This window comes from Taudactylus pleione, unplaced genomic scaffold (genome assembly GCF_031769625.1).
Source record: "Taudactylus pleione unplaced genomic scaffold, aTauple2 ptg001351l, whole genome shotgun sequence".
In the NCBI taxonomy this organism is placed as follows: domain Eukaryota; kingdom Metazoa; phylum Chordata; class Amphibia; order Anura; family Myobatrachidae; genus Taudactylus; species Taudactylus pleione.
Genome location: NW_028285751.1, coordinates 1,332,501 through 1,354,355, shown reverse-complemented (window position 1 = coordinate 1,354,355; position 21,855 = coordinate 1,332,501). Strand labels below are relative to the sequence as shown.

The 21,855-nt window shown below is 48.2% G+C and overlaps 1 protein-coding gene across 3 annotated transcripts in view; it reads left to right on the top strand.

Annotated features, from left to right (window-relative positions):
* VPS28 (VPS28 subunit of ESCRT-I) overlaps positions 1 to 21,855 on the top strand; it is a 122,818-nt gene that overhangs the window by 56,303 nt on the left and 44,660 nt on the right. For all 3 annotated transcript variants that reach the window (XM_088463385.1, XM_088463384.1, XM_088463383.1), the window contains 2 exons: positions 5,297 to 5,350; positions 9,448 to 9,539. In XM_088463385.1, the coding sequence (XP_088319511.1) occupies positions 5,297 to 5,350; positions 9,448 to 9,539 (146 nt within the window). The remainder of the gene's footprint in view (positions 1 to 5,296; positions 5,351 to 9,447; positions 9,540 to 21,855) is intronic.

The window sequence follows — 21,855 nt, the reverse complement described above, 5'->3', positions numbered from 1 at the left end:
AGATGAGATGGTTATTCCATCAATTGATAAAGAAATAGTGGGAGGTGAGGTTATGTGGGAGGGTGGGAAGACGATCAGCTCTGTCTTAGACATATTAAGTGTAAGAAATTGCTGGGACATCCAGGAAGAGACAGCAGAGAGACAGTTGGAGATACGAGTCAGAAGAGAGGGGGAGAGATCAGGGGAGGAAAGGTAGATCTGCGTATCATCAGCATAGAGATGATAATGGAGGTCAAAAGAGCTGATGAGTTCACCTAGAGAGGAAGTATAGAGGATATATATATATCCCCAACTTTTATTCACTTCTGGCAATGTCTAAATATTAAAATATGCCAGAACCAAATTCTAAGTTGTAAATAAAGATTTATTTCTAAGCAGGGGGAGACCCCCAGCTGTCTGCTGTTGCCACCTTGTCTGGTAGCTTGAGACAGTCCCCTCTCCACTTAGAGTATAGGTGTCAGTTCCTATGAACCAAAACAGCACCGAAAAAAAAGGTATACAATTGTTAACGATCTGCAGGTTCCTGACAATGATTCCCAACTTTAAAAACCCTTAAAACCCTTCTTTGATCATATCACTATCTGTGTTACAATATGCCTGTAACAAATAATTAAAATGTATCAGTATGCAGAGTTTCTCAAAACATATGGAAACACCCACAGACATACACATTAAACCTGTTTATAAACTCTGACTATAAATATATATTTGTGCGTATCGGAATTGCGCTGACTCAGAGCAGCGTCCAAGCAATTCGTCATCAGACATAGACATAATTGCAAGCGATCATATCCAATTATCTGACTTCGACAGACATTAGACGCTCTATTCTGAGCCTGTCACTTATAGTCTCTGTGAGTCCTCTCTCTGCTTATTGTGTATAGAAGAGGGAGATATAACGAGGTACCAGACGCTCTATTCTGAGCCTGTCACTTATAGTCTCTGTGAGTCCTCTCTCTGCTTATTGTGTATAGAAGAGGGAGCTATAACGAGGTACCAGACGCTCTATTCTGAGCCTGTCACTTATAGTCTCTGTGAGTCCTCTCTCTGCTTATTGTGTATAGAAGAGGGAGATATAACGAGGTACCAGACGCTCTATTCTGAGCCTGTCACTTATAGTCTCTGTGAGTCCTCTCTCTGCTTATTGTGTATAGAAGAGGGAGATATAACGAGGTACCAGACGCTCTATTCTGAGCCTGTCACTTATAGTCTCTGTGAGTCCTCTCTCTGCTTATTGTGTATAGAAGAGGGAGATATAACGAGGTACCAGACGCTCGATTCTGAGCCTGTCACTTATAGTCTCTGTGAGTCCTCTCTCTGCTTATTGTGTATAGAAGAGGGAGATATAACGAGGTACCAGACGCTCGATTCTGAGCCTGTCACTTATAGTCTCTGTGAGTCCTCTCTCTGCTTATTGTGTATAGAAGAGGGAGATATAACGAGGTACCAGACGCTCGATTCTGAGCCTGTCACTTATAGTCTCTGTGAGTCCTCTCTCTGCTTATTGTGTATAGAAGAGGGAGATATAACGAGGTACCAGACGCTCTATTCTGCGCCTGTCACTTATAGTCTCTGTGAGTCCTCTCTCTGCTTATTGTGTATAGAAGAGGGAGATATAACGAGGTACCAGACGCTCTATTCTGAGCCTGTCACATATAGTCTCTGTGAGTCCTCTCTCTGCTTATTGTGTATAGAAGAGGGAGATATAACGAGGTACCAGACGCTCTATTCTGCGCCTGTCACTTATAGTCTCTGTGAGTCCTCTCTCTGCTTATTGTGTATAGAAGAGGGAGATATAACGAGGTACCAGACGCTCTATTCTGCGCCTGTCACTTATAGTCTCTGTGAGTCCTCTCTCTGCTTATTGTGTATAGAAGAGGGAGATATAACGAGGTACCAGACGCTCTATTCTGCGCCTGTCACTTATAGTCTCTGTGAGTCCTCTCTCTGCTTATTGTGTATAGAAGAGGGAGATATAACGAGGTACCAGACGCTCTATTCTGAGCCTGTCACTTATAGTCTCTGTGAGTCCTCTCTCTGCTTATTGTGTATAGAAGAGGGAGATATAACGAGGTACCAGACGCTCTATTCTGAGCCTGTCACATATAGTCTCTGTGAGTCCTCTCTCTGCTTATTGTGTATAGAAGAGGGAGATATAACGAGGTACCAGACGCTCTATTCTGCGCCTGTCACTTATAGTCTCTGTGAGTCCTCTCTCTGCTTATTGTGTATAGAAGAGGGAGATATAACGAGGTACCAGACGCTCTATTCTGCGCCTGTCACTTATAGTCTCTGTGAGTCCTCTCTCTGCTTATTGTGTATAGAAGAGGGAGATATAACGAGGTACCAGACGCTCTATTCTGAGCCTGTCACATATAGTCTCTGTGAGTCCTCTCTCTGCTTATTGTGTATAGAAGAGGGAGATATAACGAGGTACCAGACGCTCTATTCTGAGCCTGTCACTTATAGTCTCTGTGAGTCCTCTCTCTGCTTATTGTGTATAGAAGAGGGAGATATAACGAGGTACCAGACGCTCTATTCTGAGCCTGTCACTTATAGTCTCTGTGAGTCCTCTCTCTGCTTATTGTGTATAGAAGAGGGAGATATAACGAGGTACCAGACGCTCTATTCTGAGCCTGTCACTTATAGTCTCTGCTTATTGTGCTATAGAAGTGTTTAATGCTTCTATGGAGGAGGAGATATTGGTATATAGGAGATATTGGTATATATATTGGTATATAGGAGATATTGGTATATATATTGGTATATAGGAGATATTGGTATATATATTGGTATATAGGAGATATTGGTGGCATAACTATGAGAAGGTTCTGTCTGACACATTTGTACGGTGACATCGGAGGTGGCGCTATGGGAGGAGCTCAGTCACAGCGCCATTCCTTATTTTATGGTAAATGACTCGTTGCTGTGAATTTGTGGTAATAAACATGCATATGTGCGTTATAATGACTTCCTGTATAACGCCACCAAACAGTAAGTGCGCTAACCTGTGGCCATTGTGCTGGATCTCACCTGCATTATAATTATAGATTAGAGACGTGGTGTAAGCTTTAGCAGCTGAACTGTAATTCTACATCTATTATACCAAAGAGTCCCAAACTTTGATATTACAGTCCAGGTTTTAAGGATATCCATGCTTAATTTGTACCTCAATCAATTTGATTTAACTATTTGGACTCAAGCATGTATCCTTTATATCCTGGACTGTAATGGTGGAGTTTGGAAAATTCTATATTATACAATGAATGTTTTTGGTAATAACAGATATCTCTCTAGTTGTGTGTGAGTCTGTGTGGTGCCTATGGATAGGTAGCTGGGGTCTCCTATGGATAGGTATGTGGGGTTTCCTGTGTCTATAGGTAGGGGGGGGCGGTCTCTTGTGCCTGTGGATAGGGGGGTCGGGTTTCCTCTGGATAGGTAGGTGGGGTTTCCATGTGATGCCTATAGATAGGTTGGTGGGGGTGTCTATGGATAGGTGGGTGTGATCTCTGGTGCCAATGGATAGGTGGGTGGGTTTTCTGTGGTACCTAAAAATTGGTCGGTGGGGTCTCTGTGTGGTACTTATAGATAGGTGGGTGTGATTTATGTGGTGCCTATGGATAGGTGGGTGGGGTCTCTGTGTTGCCTGTGGATAGGTGGGTGAAGTCTGTGTGGTGCCAATGGATAGATGGGTGGGGTCCCTGTGGTGCCTTTTAGATACGTGGCATCTCTGATACCCATGAAATGGTGGGTGCGGTTTCCATGTGGTGCCCATAGGATGGGGTCTCTGTGATACCTATGGATGGGGGGTGGGGGTCTCTTTGGTGCCTATGGATAAGCAGTTAGGGTCTCTGTGGGGTGCCTATGGATAGGTGGTGTCTCTGTGTGATACCTATGGATAGGTGGATGGGGTCTCTGTGGTGCCTATGGATAGGTGATGTCTTCTGTAAGATGCCTTTTAGATAAGTGCATAGGCAAACGCAGGGGGGGGGGTTCCATCTGCCTGGAAACCCCCCTCCCCAGCCCACACCATGACCACAATAGAAATAGTAGATTGTTACTAGTGCTGCATGTTCTACTCAGTATCACAAATGAAATAATTAGCATCACCTGTGGATCTTTTAACAAGTATCAGCCAGTAAAAAATAACCTGTGCACCAACTAGAAGATCTGGAAAACATGCACTGTTAGAGATGCTCTGCTATAGAGCCCAATATGTACATATATGTCCAGGGCAGTGCTAGTTTCTTCTGCTGCTCCTCCAGGCTCCCAGACTTGCTCTAATAGTCTGGAAGGTGCCCACATCTAAAATAAATACATTCAGCTCAGGCAGGATTGGCCTACTGACACATCTAATGGCTTACTGTGATCACTGGTCCTGTATATGCTGGAATTATTACACACAATACACTTTGTATGATTCTTATTAAAGCTGGTTAAGCACTAATTCTGCCCTCTTCATTGACTGGCTGCACTCGATCTAAAATTAAGCATTTGGAAACCCCACTCTGGAAATCCTGCGTTTGCCACTGAAGTGGTTGGGGTCTCTGTGGAGTAGTGTCTCTGTGAGATATCTATGGATTGGTGGATGGGGTCTCTGTGTGGTGCCTATGGATAGGTGGGGTCTTTGTGTGATACCTATGGATAGGTGGGTGGGGTCTGTGTGGTCCATATGGATAGGAGGGTGGGGTCTCTGGTTCCTCTGGATAGGAGGGTGGGCTCTCTGGTTCCTCTGGATAGGAGGGTGGAGTCTCTGGTGCCTGTGGTTAGGTGGGTGGGGGTCTATGGTGCCTGTGGATAGGAGGGTGTGGTCTCTGTGTGATACCTATGAATAGGTGATGTCTTCTGTAAGATGCCAATAGATAAATGGTTGGGGTCTCTGTGGGGTGCCTTTGGGTCGGCGGTGTCTGTGAGATATCTATGGATTGGTGGATGGAGTCTCTGTGTGGTGCCTGTGGTTAGGTGGGTGGGGTCTCTGGTGCCTGTGGATAGTGGGGTCTCTGGTGCCTGTGGATATGTGGGTGGGGTCTCTGGTGCCTGTTGATAGGTGGGTGGGATCTCTGGTGCCTCTGGATAGGTGGGTGGGGTCTCTGGTGCCTGTGGATAGGAGGGTGGTGTCTCTGGTGCCTCTGGATAGGTGGGTGGGGTCTCTGGTGCCTGTGGATAGGAGGGTGGGGTCTCTGGTGCCTCTGGATAGGTGGGTGGGGTCTCTGGTGCCTGTGGATAGGAGGGTGGGCTCTCTGTGATACCATGTCTGTGTCTTTCCAATGTGACATCTGAACATCTCTTCTTTCAGCTCTTCATTACTGTGATGGACAAGCTACGGTTGGAGATCCGAGCCATGGATGAGGTAATACTACCCTCTCCCCTAATGCTACATTATTGGTTACAGAGATAGAGGAGGTGTATAATGTACCAGAAATAAGTCTCCTATTCACACGTAACCAGTAGCGACATGTGACGGAGCGCTGTGCGGATTATCTTATTCATACACAAATAGACGCTAGTAGCATTATTGTATCCTCCTTCTTTCTATGTAAGTAATATTTATGCTGGGACAAAGAATAGATATACTGCCCTGTAATATATATGCTGGGACAAAGAATAGATATACTGCCCTGTAATATATATGCTGGGACAAAGAATAGATATACTGCCCTGTAATATATATGCTGGGACAAAGAATAGATATACTGCCCTGTAATATATATGCTGGGACAAAGAATAGATATACTGCGCTGTAATATATATGCTGGGACAAAGAATAGATATACTGCGCTGTAATATATATGCTGGGACAAAGAATAGATATACTGCGCTGTAATATATATGCTGGGACAAAGAATAGATATACTGCGCTGTAATATATATGCTGGGACAAAGAATAGATATACTGCCCTGTAATATATATGCTGGGACAAAGAATAGATATACTGCCCTGTAATATATATGCTGGGACAAAGAATAGATATACTGCGCTGTAATATATATGCTGGGACAAAGAATAGATATACTGCGCTGTAATATATATGTTGGGACAAAGAATAGATATACTGCGCTGTAATATATATGTTGGGACAAAGAATAGATATACTGCCCTGTAATATATATGCTGGGACAAAGAATAGATATACTGCCCTGTAATATATATGCTGGGACAAAGAATAGATATACTGCCCTGTAATATATATGCTGGGACAAAGAATAGATATACTGCCCTGTAATATATATGCTGGGACAAAGAATAGATATACTGCGCTGTAATATATATGCTGGGACAAAGAATAGATATACTGCCCTGTAATATATATGCTGGGACAAAGAATAGATATACTGCCCTGTAATATATATGCTGGGACAAAGAATAGATATACTGCCCTGTAATATATATGCTGGGACAAAGAATAGATATACTGCCCTGTAATATATATGCTGGGACAAAGAATAGATATACTGCCCTGTAATATATATGCTGGGACAAAGAATAGATATACTGCCCTGTAATATATATGCTGGGACAAAGAATAGATATACTGCCCTGTAATATATATGCTGGGACAAAGAATAGATATACTGCCCTGTAATATATATGCTGGGACAAAGAATAGATATACTGCCCTGTAATATATATGCTGGGACAAAGAATAGATATACTGCCCTGTAATATATATGCTGGGACAAAGAATAGATATACTGCCCTGTAATATATATGCTGGGACAAAGAATAGATATACTGCGCTGTAATATATATGCTGGGACAAAGAATAGATATACTGCCCTGTAATATATATGCTGGGACAAAGAATAGATATACTGCCCTGTAATATATATGCTGGGACATCGGCAATAACACACAAATATAATTTATTACACCTTAGACAAGAGAAAGGGATGTGAGTAATTGGGATGAGCATAAAATACACATTACAGACCATGGTCATATATAGGTCTCTTCTATGGACTCATAAATAGATCATTAATAGAGAAGAGGTGAAAATCACAATTATTAAACCTGAATACATGGATGGATCAGACGCCAATAAAAACTGTAATATATGAATAATGAGATTGGGACATAAAATCTATTAGAAACGGTTCCAGACTGCGGGGTTGGAAATCCACATAAAGATAGCAAGTCCAATGATATATTGTGTCTGTGATGATTCTGATTCTCTGTAGCTATAGGTGTCTCTCCCTGTATATGCTGAGTTTCAGTATATAGAATATGCCGTCACCATGTTAACATTGGGCTAAAGTTATAGTGAGACCTCAAACAATAAATCACATTCCAGCCGTATATAGGGCTAAGTACAGTCACACAATCCCTCCCTAATCAGTAAGTACTGGTCCTGTGTATGGCACTTCAATGCCTGGAATAAAGCAATGTATACACTGACCCTCCAGCTACCATGCCACAGAAAGCTGTATATAGGGCTAAGTACAGTCACACAATCCCTCCCTAATCAGTAAGTACTGGTCCTGTGTATGGCACTTCAATGCCTGGAATAAAGCAATGTATACACTGACCCTCCAGCTACCATGCCACAGAAAGCTGTATATAGGGCTAAGTACAGTCACACAATCCCTCCCTAATCAGTAAGTACTGGTCCTGTGTATGGCACGTCAATGCCTGGAATAAAGCAATGTATACACTGACTCTCCAGCTACCATGCCACAGAAAGCCGTATATAGGGCTAAGTACAGTCACACAATCCCTCCCTAATCAGTAAGTACTGGTCCTGTGTATGGCACTTCAATGCCTGGAATAAAGCAATGTATACACTGACCCTCCAGCTACCATGCCACAGAAAGCTGTATATAGGGCTAAGTACAGTCACACAATCCCTCCCTAATCAGTAAGTACTGGTCCTGTGTATGGCACTTCAATGCCTGGAATAAAGCAATGTATACACTGACTCTCCAGCTACCATGCCACAGAAAGCTGTATATAGGGCTAAGTACAGTCACACAATCCCTCCCTAATCAGTAAGTACTGGTCCTGTGTATGGCACGTCAATGCCTGGAATAAAGCAATGTATACACTGACTCTCCAGCTACCATGCCACAGAAAGCCGTATATAGGGCTAAGTACAGTCACACAATCCCTCCCTAATCAGTAAGTACTGGTCCTGTGTATGGCACTTCAATGCCTGGAATAAAGCAATGTATACACTGACCCTCCAGCTACCATGCCACAGAAAGCTGTATATAGGGCTAAGTACAGTCACACAATCCCTCCCTAATCAGTAAGTACTGGTCCTGTGTATGGCACTTCAATGCCTGGAATAAAGCAATGTATACACTGACTCTCCAGCTACCATGCCACAGAAAGCTGTATATAGGGCTAAGTACAGTCACACAATCCGGTGTCACTAATCAGTAAGTACTGGTCCTGTGTATGGCACGTCAATGCCTGGAATAAAGCAATGTATACACTGACTCTCCAGCTACCATGCCACAGAAAGCCGTATATAGGGCTAAGTACAGTCACACAATCCCTCCCTAATCAGTAAGTACTGGTCCTGTGTATGGCACTTCAATGCCTGGAATAAAGCAATGTATACACTGACCCTCCAGCTACCATGCCACAGAAAGCTGTATATAGGGCTAAGTACAGTCACACAATCCCTCCCTAATCAGTAAGTACTGGTCCTGTGTATGGCACTTCAATGCCTGGAATAAAGCAATGTATACACTGACTCTCCAGCTACCATGCCACAGAAAGCTGTATATAGGGCTAAGTACAGTCACACAATCCGGTGTCACTAATCAGTAAGTACTGGTCCTGTGTATGGCACGTCAATGCCTGGAATAAAGCAATGTATACACTGACTCTCCAGCTACCATGCCACAGAAAGCTGTATATAGGGCTAAGTACAGTCACACAATCCCTCCCTAATCAGTAAGTACTGGTCCTGTGTATGGCACTTCAATGCCTGGAATAAAGCAATGTATACACTGACTCTCCAGCTACCATGCCACAGAAAGCTGTATATAGGGCTAAGTACAGTCACACAATCCCTCCCTAATCAGTAAGTACTGGTCCTGTGTATGGCACTTCAATGCCTGGAATAAAGCAATGTATACACTGACTCTCCAGCTACCATGCCACAGAAAGCTGTATATAGGGCTAAGTACAGTCACACAATCCGGTGTCACTAATCAGTAAGTACTGGTCCTGTGTATGGCACTTCAATGCCTGGAATAAAGCAATGTATACACTGACTCTCCAGCTACCATGCCACAGAAAGCCGTATATAGGGCTAAGTACAGTCACACAATCCGGTGTCACTAATCAGTAAGTACTGGTCCTGTGTATGGCACTTCAATGCCTGGAATAAAGCAATGTATACACTGACTCTCCCTTTACTCCTATATATATATATATATGTGTGTGTGTTATTAGTGCTGGGTTATAGCAATGATTTCATATCTCTGAATTGACAGATCCAGCCTGACCTTCGAGAGCTGATGGAGACAATGAACCGAATGAGCCACCTTCCCCCAGACTTTGAGGGACGAGAGAAAGTCAGTCAGTGGTGAGGAGACTGGAGAGCGATGGTTACTGGGTCCGTGTGTCCCGCATGTGTCACCACCAGGATGAGGCCCTAGACGACTACCAGTACCTTATCCCTGTGTGGTTATAGAGGATATGGTCTACATTATACTAGTATACGCCACGGGGGGGGCAACCAATACACCACAGATATATGCTCCCAAAAGGGGAAATGAGTCAGGTTCCAGTTTCTGATGTGAATTTCTGGCCGCAATGTTATTCCAGCTTTATATAATCAGTCAGGTCATCGCCGATTTCAGAAACCAGAAGGGATGCAGTTACCGTATGAGCGTGTGTGTGTGTGTGTGTATATGTATGTATATATTATATATATCTCTATCTCTGTGCTCAGCACTCCTAGGCCTTACACTCACTGGTATATATATATATCTGTGCTCAGCACTCCTAGGCCTTACACTCACTGGTATATATATATCTGTACTCAGCACTCCTAGGCCTTACACTCACTGGTGTGTGTATATATATATATATATATATCTGTGCTCAGCACTCCTAGGCCTTACACTCACTGGTGTATATATATTTCTACTTCAGGGTCCATAGGGTATCCACAGGATACCTTGGGGTATAGGTGTGACGTCAGTCGCAGGGCACCAAAGAGTTAAGCTTTCAGCCTCCCAGGATGCACTAGGTCCCCCTCCTATACCCCGCCCCCGGGCCAAGGCACCTCAGTTTAGTTTGGTGCCCGGCCGGAGTCGGGTGCACCTGTTGGAGTGGGGGCTAGAAGAAGCCCCTGAAGCTTATTCTTCATGCAGCTGTGGCTGCACAACTGGATGAACAGCATGGACAGTCAGTCCTGACGTCCATGCTGTCTTCCCTACACCCCGCCGGTACCAGAACGCCGGTACTGATCCGGGGATGCTGGTGGGCGTCTGGGGTCACAGCTAGCGGTGACCCCAGATGCTCCGGACCATGGCCGGATTCAAGGGGGACAGAGGTAAGCAGCGGGGTCCCACGGTGGGTCCCCGCTGATCACATGGTCCTAAGTCCCCAGGCAGGGGGCTCCCTGGGGACTGGCTGCAGCGTGGAGCCAGGCGACCAACCTGCGCTTCCACTACCCCCTGGGACAGCGGACCGCAGCAGAGCGGTAGCGCTGCGGCGTCCCAGGGGTTAAATGCATGCCAGGGGAGCGCGCCTTCCCTGTCTCACAGCCGGCGCCTCCCCCGCTGCACACAGCCCTCTCTGCATGTTGCCGACTGGTCCTGTGGCAGCGCTCCTCCCCCAGGCCAGCCTCCTCTCTGCTCCTCGGCGGCCATCTTCTCCAGAACGCATGGTGAACGCTGCTGGAAGCGCTGGACGGAAGCATCGTGGTCTGGGTCCCCCCGCATACCTCTCCTCCGCTGTGGTCAGGTCTGTGTATGCAGCGCTGTGTCCTACCAGGCCCTGTGTCTGTGTAGTTGAGTGATCAGCGCTGTTAGTGCAGGAATTGTTATTTCTCTGCATTGTATGTGACTGTGCTAGCGCTGCTGCCTGTAATCTTTTCTTCTCTAAACTGTCAGCTTTATTACTGTCCCTGTTCTTTCTGCTAAAGCCCTTGCGGTGCGGTGCTGCAGGGTGGTCTCTCGCCTATTTAATACTTAATTGGTGAGAGAGGTCACATACGTGGTGCCATCATGTCTGAAAGTGATTTTCCCCTCCGGCTACAGTGTACCACGTGCAAAGTACCGTTAGCGGAGGGGGAGGGTAGCGCGGAGGGCCTTTGCCGGCAGTGTTTGTCCATGGCGCGGCCTATTACGGTTACAGCACCGGTACAGGAGCCGCCCTGGGCTTGTTTCGCTCAGGCGTTAACAGCTTTAGTGGGCCAGTTAGCTCCGCAGCCCGCGTTTACTCCGATGGGTTTGTCCCAGCAGTCTGTGGTGTCGTCACCCATGCAGGGGTTCCCACGACAATTGGTGGTACCCCACAGTCTCCCTATTTCCCCGCTCCCGGGTTCTCAGGAGCCAGCGTGTGTTGCAAGGGGAGTCTGTGATGCGGTCTCATAAAAGGCCGGTGGCGTCTCTGTCCGCTCCTTATGAGGATGACGAAGGGACGTCTGATGATGGGGAGATTCTAGATCCTTACGATCAGGAACCTCTCCATACTAAGGACGCTGATGCTAAGTCCAAGGTATATATTCCTGGACTTATTCGGGCGGTCCGCACAGCCTTGGTGATTGAGGACGAAGTTCCCCCAGCGGCTAAATCTAAGTATGCCTTTTTCAAAGATGTGAAGGGCGATGCCACAGTCTTTCCTCTTTCGGGTCAGTTGGTGGACCATTTAGAGGAGGCGTGGAAACAACCTGGCAAAAGATACCAGTCGCAGAGACGCCTGGCGGTGGCTTATCCGTTCGCGGATAATTATTTTGCTAAGTGGGAATCCCCTCCACAGGTGGATTCTCACGTGACCCGTCTTGTCCGTAGTGCCACATTGCCGATGCCATCCATGTCCTCCCTTAAGGATGCTACGGACCGCAAGGTAGAAATCTGCCTGAAGTCCGCTTATTCCCTTGCAGGGGGGGCAGCACGGCCGGCTATGGCCATTTGCTGGGTTGCCAGAGCGATGGAGCGCTGGGCGGATTCATTAGAGGCTTCTTTTGAATCCGACTGTCCGGCCGATCAGGCGGAGTTGATTGGCAATCTCCGTGATTCGGCCACCTATATCAACGAGGCGGCTCTAGACATTAGTACTCTGGTGTCTAGAATTTCTTCAGCAGCGGTAGCTGCTCGTCGCACCTTGTGGCTGCGATCCTGGAAGGCGGACGCAGATTCCAAGAAAGGTCTGGAAGCGTTGCCGTTTACCGGAGAAGTTCTCTTCGGTCCGGATCTGGATAAGATTGTGGCCACGCTGGCGGCAGCCAAATCTGCCTGTCTCCCGTCGGCCGCTGCTCCTTCTGGTTCGGGACCATCGTCCTTTCGGTCATCTAGGGCCCAGGGCAGGCCCAAACCACAGTCGTTTCCTCGACAGGCTGGCCCTAAGAAATCGGTCAAGCCCCGGAAGCAGGCATGGAGTACCAGACGTCCGGCCCCCAAGCCAGATGACAAGCCTGCGGCCTGACGGTCCGGGCCTCCCTTTGGGGGATCCCAGGGTGGGAGGCCGCCTGCTACAGTTCGCCCAGTGTTGGTCGACCACTACGACAGACACTTGGGTTCTGGAGGTGGTTTCCCACGGATACGCCCTCTCCTTCCGGCACAGACCCCCGGCTCGCTTCTTCACCACGGGTCTCCCATCAGACCGGAACAAGGCTACGGAGCTGCGGAAGGTATTGCACACTATGCTCCAGGCTGGAGTTATAGTGGCGGTTCCATTCTCCCAGAGGGGCCAGGGTTTCTATTCAAATCTATTTTTGGTACAGAAACCCAATGGGTCATATCGTCCGATTCTCAACCTCAAAGCACTCAACAAGTCTTTGCGGGTCCCGAAGTTTCGGATGGAGACCCTACGGTCCATCATTCTGGCGCTGGAACCTGGGGACTACTTGGTGTCATTGGACATACAGGACGCTTACCTGCATGTCCCTATTCTTTGGCGCCATCAGCAGTTCCTCAGGTTTGCAATCAGCAGCGACCACTTCCAGTTTCGGGCGTTACCTTTTGGCCTGGCAACAGCACCACGTGTTTTCACCAAGGTGATGGCGGTCATGGCGGCTTCTCTGCGGCTGCAGGGAGTCCGCATGTTGCCGTATTTGGACGACCTGTTATTGGTGGCAGGATCTCCAGAGCTCCTGTTACGCCACTTGGACCTGACCATTGCACTGCTGCAACGGCACGGCTGGCTAATCAACTGGCAGAAGTCCACTCTAATCCCGTCTCGGAGGATTCTGCATCTTGGAGCCTTATTGGACTCGGGACAGCAAAGGATCTTCGTGACGGAGGACAAGATCTCTGCTTTACAGTCAAGGGTGCGCAGTTGTCTGCACAGCCGCCGGGTGTCCTTACACTCGGCGATGAGGTTACTGGGCTCCATGGTGTCGGTGTTCGACATGGTGGAATACGCCCAGTTTCACTCCAGACCTCTGCAGCACCTGATCCTGTCCAAGTGGAACGGGCTGACTCAGTCTCTGAAGTCCCAGACGATTGTGCTCACCCAGGAGGTTCGCCTGTCCCTTACGTGGTGGTTACAGACGACCCACCTCAACAAGGGACGTCCGTTCTGGGTTCCAAATTGGGTCCTGTTGACAACGGACGCCAGTCTTCGGGGCTGGGGAGCAGTTTCGGGTCCACACTTGTTCCAGGGCAGGTGGACGCCGACAGAAGTGGAGCTTCCAATAAATATCTTGGAACTCCGTGCGGTCTTCAATGCTCTCCAGCAGGCACAGCGGTTTCTCCAGGGTCGCCCGGTGCAGGTCCAGTCGGACAACGCTACCACCGTGGCCTACATAAACAGGCAAGGAGGAACTCGCAGTCGGGCGGCTCTCGTAGAGGTCTCTCGGATCCTGGTTTGGGCGGAGCGCAATCTTCCGGCCATATCAGCGGTCTTCATCCCGGGAGTGCTCAATTGGGAGGCGGACTTTCTAAGTCGCCAGGACGTTCATCCGGGGGAATGGTCCCTGCACCCGGACGTTTTTCAACTACTGGTGGACAGGTGGGGTCTTCCAGAAATCGACCTCATGGCGTCCCGGCACAACAACAAGTTGCCGGTGTACGGGTCTCGCACAAGAGACGAAGGGGCGTCTCTGGTGGATGCTCTGTCCGTCCGGTGGACGTTCCGGTTCGCATACCTGTTCCCTCCGGTCTCCCTTCTTCCACGGGTAATCCGGAAATTCAAACAGGAAGGAGGGACGCTCCTGTTGATAGCTCCCGCGTGGCCCAGACGGCACTGGTTCTCAGACCTTCAGGGTCTGTCCGTGGACATTCCTCTGCGGTTGCCGCTACGACCGGACCTTCTGTCTCAGGGTCCTTGCCTTCACCCGGACCTGACTCGGCTGTCTTTGACGGCGTGGCTGTTGAGACGGCCATGCTGAGGTCCCGGGGGTTTTCCAGCTCTGTGGTGCGTACCATGTTACGAGCTCGGAAACCGTCTTCCGCGAGGATATACCATCGCGTGTGGCATACGTTCTTCCAGTGGTGTCGACCGAGAGGTTATGCACCGGCGGAGTTTCGTCTGTCTCGGATTCTCGCCTTCCTGCAAGCGGGACTAGATCATGGGCTTCGCCTTGCTTCTTTGAAGGTACAGGTTTCGGCCCTATCTGTCTGGTTTCACCGTAGGATTGCCACCACAATCCCGGATGTGCGCACCTTTATGCAGGGTGTTCTCCGCATTCAGCCGCCCTTTGTTCCACCTGTGGCGCCTTGGGATTTGGCTGTGGTCCTGAGGGCTCTCCAAGGACCGCCGTTTGAACCACTGGGCTCAGTGGATCTTAAATGGCTAACAGCTAAGACTGTTTTCCTTCTGGCCATTGCTTCGGCCAGACATGTTTCTGAGTTAGGGGCTCTTTCTTGTAGACCCCCTTTCTTGGTTTTTTATGGGAACAGGGCAGTGCTCCGCACTCGGCCCGAGTTTCTTCCCAAAGTTGTTTCCCAGTTTCATATTAACGAGGAAATAGTTGTTCCGGCCTTTAACTCACCGGGTCTTTCCGTGGGTGAGGCCTCTTTGGATGTTGTGCGGGCCTTAAGGACTTATGTTGACCGCACTTCTTTGTTTAGGAAGTCGGACGCTTTGTTTGTCCTCTTTGGCTTCCGTAAAAAGGGTTGGCCTGCTTCAAAGCAAACTTTGGCAGCCTGGATCCGTATGGCTATTTCTGAAGCTTATCTTCATGAAGGCCTACCGGTCCCTCCTTCTCTGAAGGCTCATTCCACTAGGTCTGTGGGTCCTTCGTGGGCAGCTCGACGTGGTGCCTCGGCAGTTCAGATCTGCAAGGCTGCTACGTGGTCTTCTGTCCATACCTTCGTGAGGTATTACAGGTTTGACACCTTCGCCTCTCAGGATGCTTCCTTCGGGCGGCGGATTCTCCTTTCTGCACAGGAGCGTCCCCACCCTTAAAGGATACTGCTTTGGGACATCCCCAAGGTATCCTGTGGATACCCTATGGACCCTGAAGTAGAAAATATGAGATATGGTAAGAACTTACCCTTGTTATCTCTATTTCTACGAAGTCCATAGGGTTCCACAGGACTCCCGCCCTGTCGCACCTGTGCTGCAGATGGGCTTTGCTCTGGTCACCGGTTTTCCGTCTCCCTCTGGTGAGAATGTGATTCTTGTATGTGTCCAGATCTTTGTTCTCTCTCTTCCTTCTCCTCCTCCGGCCTATGGCTTGGTAACTAACTGAGGTGCCTTGGCCCGGGGGCGGGGTATAGGAGGGGGACCTAGTGCATCCTGGGAGGCTGAAAGCTTAACTCTTTGGTGCCCTGCGACTGACGTCACACCTATACCCCCAAGGTATCCTGTGGAACCCTATGGACTTCGTAGAAATAGAGATAACAAGGGTAAGTTCTTACCATATCTCATATTATATCTGTGCTCAGCACTCCTAGGCCTTACACTCACTGGTGTATGTATATATAATCTGTACTCAGCACTCCTAGGCCTTACACTCACTGGTATATATATATATATCTATCTGTGCTCAGCACTCCTAGGCCTTACACTCACTGGTGTGTGTATATATATATATATATATATATATATCTGTGCTCAGCACTCCTAGGCCTTACACTCACTGGTATATATATATATATCTGTACTCAGCACTCCTAGGCCTTACACTCACTGGTATATATATATATATATATCTGTACTCAGTACTCCTAGGCCTTACACTCACTGGTGTATATATATATATATATATATATATATATCTGTGCTCAGCACTCCTAGGCCTTACACTCACTGGTGTGTATATATATATATATCAGTGCTCAGCACTCCTAGGCCTTACACTCACTGGTATATATATATATCTGTACTCAGTACTCCTAGGCCTTACACTCACTGGTATATATATATATCTGTACTCAGCACCCCTAGGCCTTACACTCACTGGTGTGTGTATATATATATATCTGTACTCAGCACTCCTAGGCCTTACACTCACTGGTGTGTGTATATATATATATCTGTACTCAGCACCCCTAGGCCTTACACTCACTGGTGTATATATATATCTGTGCTCAGCACTCCTAGGCCTTACACTCACTGGTGTGTATATATATATATATATATATATATATCTGTGCTCAGTACTCCTAGGCCTTACACTCACTGGTGTGTATATATATATATATATATATATATATATCTGTGCTCAGCACTCCTAGGCCTTACACTCACTGGTATATATATATATATATCTGTGCTCAGCACCCCTAGGCCTTACACTCACTGGTATATATATATATCTGTGCTCAGTACTCCTAGGCCTTACACTCACTGGTATATATATATATCTGTGCTCAGCACCCCTAGGCCTTACACTCACTGGTATAACAAGAGATATGGTAAGAACTTACCTTTGTTATCTCTGTTTCTACGAAGTCCATAGGGTCCACAGGGTTGACCTTGGGGTATAGGTTGGGAACCAAATCCGGGCACCACGCAGTTAAAGCTTTTAGCTCCCAGGATGCACTGGGTCCACTCTCCCTATAACCCCACCCCCAAGCCAGAGGCACCTCAGTTTGTAAGTAGCCAAAGGCCGGAGGAGGAGAGAAAAAGAGAGAGAAAACTGGAACACTCAATAACCATACTCACCGAAATGGGAGACGGAAAACCGGTGACCAGCCACACAGCCCATATGAAGCCAGGTGCGTCAGGGCGGGCGCCCTGTGGACCCTATGGACTTCGTAGAAACAGAGATAACAAAGGTAAGTTCTTACCATATCTCTTGTTTTCTACTTCAGGGTCCATAGGGGGTCCACAGGGTTGACCTTGGGGATGTCCCAAAGCAGTTCAACCAAGGGTGGGGACGCTCCTGTGCTGAGAGGAGAATCCGTCGCCAAAATGGAAGCATCCTGAGAGGCAAAGGAAACCAATGCCTAGAACCTTAAAAAGGTGTGGACAGAAGACCACGTGGCCACCTAGTAAGGCAAAACAGCCGAGGCGCCACAGCGAGCCGCACACGAGGGTCACATGGCCCGAGAAAAAACAAGCATCAACAACAGGAAGGCCTACCCATGGGTAGGCCCCTGAGGAAGACCTACGAGGCCATCCAAGTCAACATTTGGTTATAGGCCGGCCATCCTTTCCTGTGAAAACCAGAAATCTCAGACCACCAATAAGGAGTCCGATTTCCGTAAGGAACCTGAACGGATCACATAAATCCAAAGAGGCCAGACCACAGTCAATGAGGCCACACCAGCCGAGAGGACTGGGGACAGAATGGCCGTACCATAAGTTCCAGAATAATATGGAACCTGAAAACCACTAAGAAGAAACACAGGGCGAGAGCAACTCCCACCCTGACATGATGCCCTCCAGAAGAGGGAGCCACATGAGAACGCTCCCAATTCAGACACTCTCCTGGTTGATATAAACACCCTGAGAGAAAGAGAGAGCCTAAGCAATAGACCATGTAATGGCTATCACAACCAGCGGTTCCATTGACTGTCCCCGGAGGTAACGAAGAACCACTACTTACTCCCAAGGAGTCCCTAGGGAGGACAAATGGAGGCATAATCAAGAAAACACTCCAAAGGATGAACTGGATACCAGAGTGAAGCAATTCCATATCTTAACCATACTGACAGTGTAGAGATCCGCACTGTCAGGAAGACCAGGCCAAGTGTGAAACCCAAGCCAGCCGGAAGGAATGCCAGAATATCTGGAAATCTTGGACACCGGAGGATTGTATCGACAGGTACAATACCATAAGATTTATGGCTGCCACAGTTTGTGGTAGGTCCCAGCAAAAGCTGATCCATGTGCTCTAATCATTCCAACGATGACAAAGCCAGGGAAGCCGTAAGACCACTGTAAGGACACAGTCAAAGACAAACGACCCAGGTCCAAGGCAAAACCAAGGACCCTGAGACAACAGGTCCGGGCAGTGAAGCATCAGGGATGGAGTATCGATGTAGAGACTCCGAAGATCCAAGTACCCCTGACATCTGGGGCAATCAGGAGCCACCAGCAGGAAAGCATCTCCGTCTCGATTGAAAACACTTCCAAAGACCTCGAGGAAGAAGGGAGACCGGAGAACACAGGTACACAAAGTGGAAGGACCACTTCACCGACAAAGAGTCGCTGAAGTTTGCTTCAGAATCCCCAGAGCTGAACTGTAACACCATAGTGTGATAAAGTCAGAAGGCCATGAGGGTCACCTCAGGGGGGCCCCCCCTGCTCACCAGGAGATGAAACCTCTCTTGGGGAAGAGACTAGTCCCCGGGATGCACGTCGTGACGGCTGAGGACTCCCGCTTCCCAATGGAGAGCTCCTGAAATGAACGCTGCCGAGATGGTCGGGAGGAGACCCTCGGACTATGTCCGAATATGTGACATACCTGTCATTGCCACCCAACGAACAGTGTTGCTAAAAAGGAAGCCACTGTCCTGACCCTGTCGGACTGAACCTTTTCAGGTTCACCGGGAAACAAGAGTTATGCCAGAGTAAGTTAATTGACAGGGTGGAATCGACAGACGTCCAACTGCACTGAAAAGGATTCGGTCCAGACACTGTCCCTAGCAAAGAAAACCCTGGACGAGATGGCCATAGCCACCCGGACAGGGACCGACTTGCCTCCGGAGAGAGCATCATCGTTTGAACAGTTATCCGACAGAAAAAACTCATTCCATCTGGAGATGAGCCAATTATGGAAAGGCCTGGAATGGAACTGAGCCCATTCCACCATGCATCCCAGAGTGTAAAGACATCTGTCGACTGCGCAGACAACCATGTACTCCTAATGGAAGAGAGGAGATTCCGTCTTACGCCAGAAGAATTCTCAGATTCTGAGAATCCAGCAGGGATCCTAGATGAAGAATACCCAGAGAGGGATGCAGGGAGGACTTTTTCCCCGTTGATTAAACGTCTGCACCCTGAAGAAGCCACAGTCATCCTGACCTGGCCGTAAAGTACCCCGGTGATCCCGCTAAGAGCAGGAGGCCGTCCAGGTACAGGAGCATTGGGATATACTGAACAGAAGAACTGACAGAAAATCCAAAACGCTGGTAAACCCCTGTGGGGCTGAGGACAGTCCCAACAGGCAGAGCCCGAAAAATTGTAAGTGTTGCTGTGATACAGCAAACCTCAGCCCATGCTGAGGAAAGGTCTCTGTAAGTACCCGTAGGCACGCGTCCTGTATATCCATTGATACCCTAAAGTCCCCAGGTTCCAAACATCGTATGATGGAGCATAGGGATTTCCTCCTGAGCCCAGGTAGCTTTAGGAACTGGTTCAGGGAATTGAGACAGAGAACAGGCCAAAGAGGACCATTCAGCCACCGCACCAGAAAGAAAACAGAACAACCAGTCCCTCACTGAGATAGTGGGGATGGCCCAATTAGCTCCGCTTACCGCAACAACTGCATAGCTTTCTGGATCTGTAAGGCCCTTGTAAAGAGGGCGTACCCTCCTACCCACGTAGCCGCGGCAACTTGACACTAATACCGGGCGAACTGAGAAAATCGGTATCTCCCAGTTGTAGGCCTGTCCCGTCAGACTGAAGAGATATCCGTAGGTTCAGAAGCAGGATCGGCTGGCAGTCCAGGCCTGCTCGGTACTGGATATGTCGGCCCTTGTAGATGCCGACAGTCTACGAAGAAACAGACCTTTAGGCTGACCCAGAGGACAAAAAAGACTTAACAGACTTAGTCTGAGGCCTTGTAGTGTGCATAGCTGAAAACGGTAAACTTGTCGTTAGTAATACTGCCAATGTTACTACAATCTTGTCAAGGTCAGGACCAAACAATATCAACCCTAAAGATGGTATCTGCACCTCTGCATTCTCAGAGCGCAGCCATAGGGTATTACGGAGGATACAGTCGCAGCCGGAACTCTGAAAGTTAGGAGACTGGTATCCAATATAGGCATGTCCACCTATGACAACTGCATATATTACCTGAGCGACCAAATACATTTGAACCCCCGACGTGTTGGAGGGGAAAAAACGTTACAAATGCATCAACCCAATATGCAATAGTATTAACCAACCATGCTATAGCCATGGTAGGATGGGTAACAACTCCTGAAAGCAAGTATACTGATTTCAGGCAGAGTTACCACCTACGGATCCGAAGAATCCGACCACGCAGGAATGGGAGGCGTAGTAACGTCTGTAATCAGACGAGTAACACGCCCATCCCCCCCAGGAGGGGCTCGTGATGACCCTCAGGGAATTTGGGACAGGAGGCCAAACACTGTTGTAACACCTCCTATCTGGCAACAGCCAGAGTCCCGCTATGCGATCCACCCGCTAGTCAGCAACGGGTAACCCGAAGGCACGCAATACTGAGGGTGTATGATACAGGTGCAGGTCAACATTCACTCTAACCAGAATGGACCTGCTACCAGCCCTAAAGCAGGGATAATAATACCTGAAATAGGCTTCCCCCCGTGTAAGAGGGAAAGAGCCCCGAACAGTACCCAGTTCACGGCAGAGCCAACTGGGAAGTAACCACAGGGCGTCAACCACGCCAATTAGCGTTTCGTAGAAAACGACATCCACCCAGGGTGGCTGTTGTGGTAATCCCTGCAAGGGGAATGACAGACTATTGTGGCACCAGGGGGAATTCATATACTGCGAAAAACCCCTGCAGGAAGCGGTAGTCTGTGTCACAGGGGAAGAGTGCAAGAAGCTGCGAGATACCCTGAGATGAAAAGGGCAGTATGGTGAAGTAACCCCAAGTGAGGTACAACAATGGGGCCCGCCCGGCGATCCGCAATTGAGAGGATCCCGAGAAAACAAACCGCCCAAGGGGGTCGTGAAAGAGGCCGGCACCAGATGACGCCACATACAGAACCCTTTATGAGTCAAATCCTCCGCACTAACACCTGCAGCACATGGCTTGCAGGATAGTAAAAATGGGTGCAGTATAACGCTCTATCTCCTGGTCAGACATATCTGACCAACCCTCTTGGCGGAAATATTAAGCAGCACTATACTGGTCCTGACTGATGCCAAAAATTAGCTGCAGGGACCCATTTTCAGCGTATGCAACACACAGTTCCATCTAAAATATGGCAACGTGCAGCACGCAACAGTATGTGACAAACCACACAAATATTAACAAGTATATAAATGTGAGGTCTCAGAACCACCCTAAGTACAGCTGTATTAGGGCAGATAAAGAAAAGGGATAGATATACACTGACAGGTGAGAGAATAAAGTACAGTCAGCACTAGCATAAGTCACATACAATGCAGATATATAC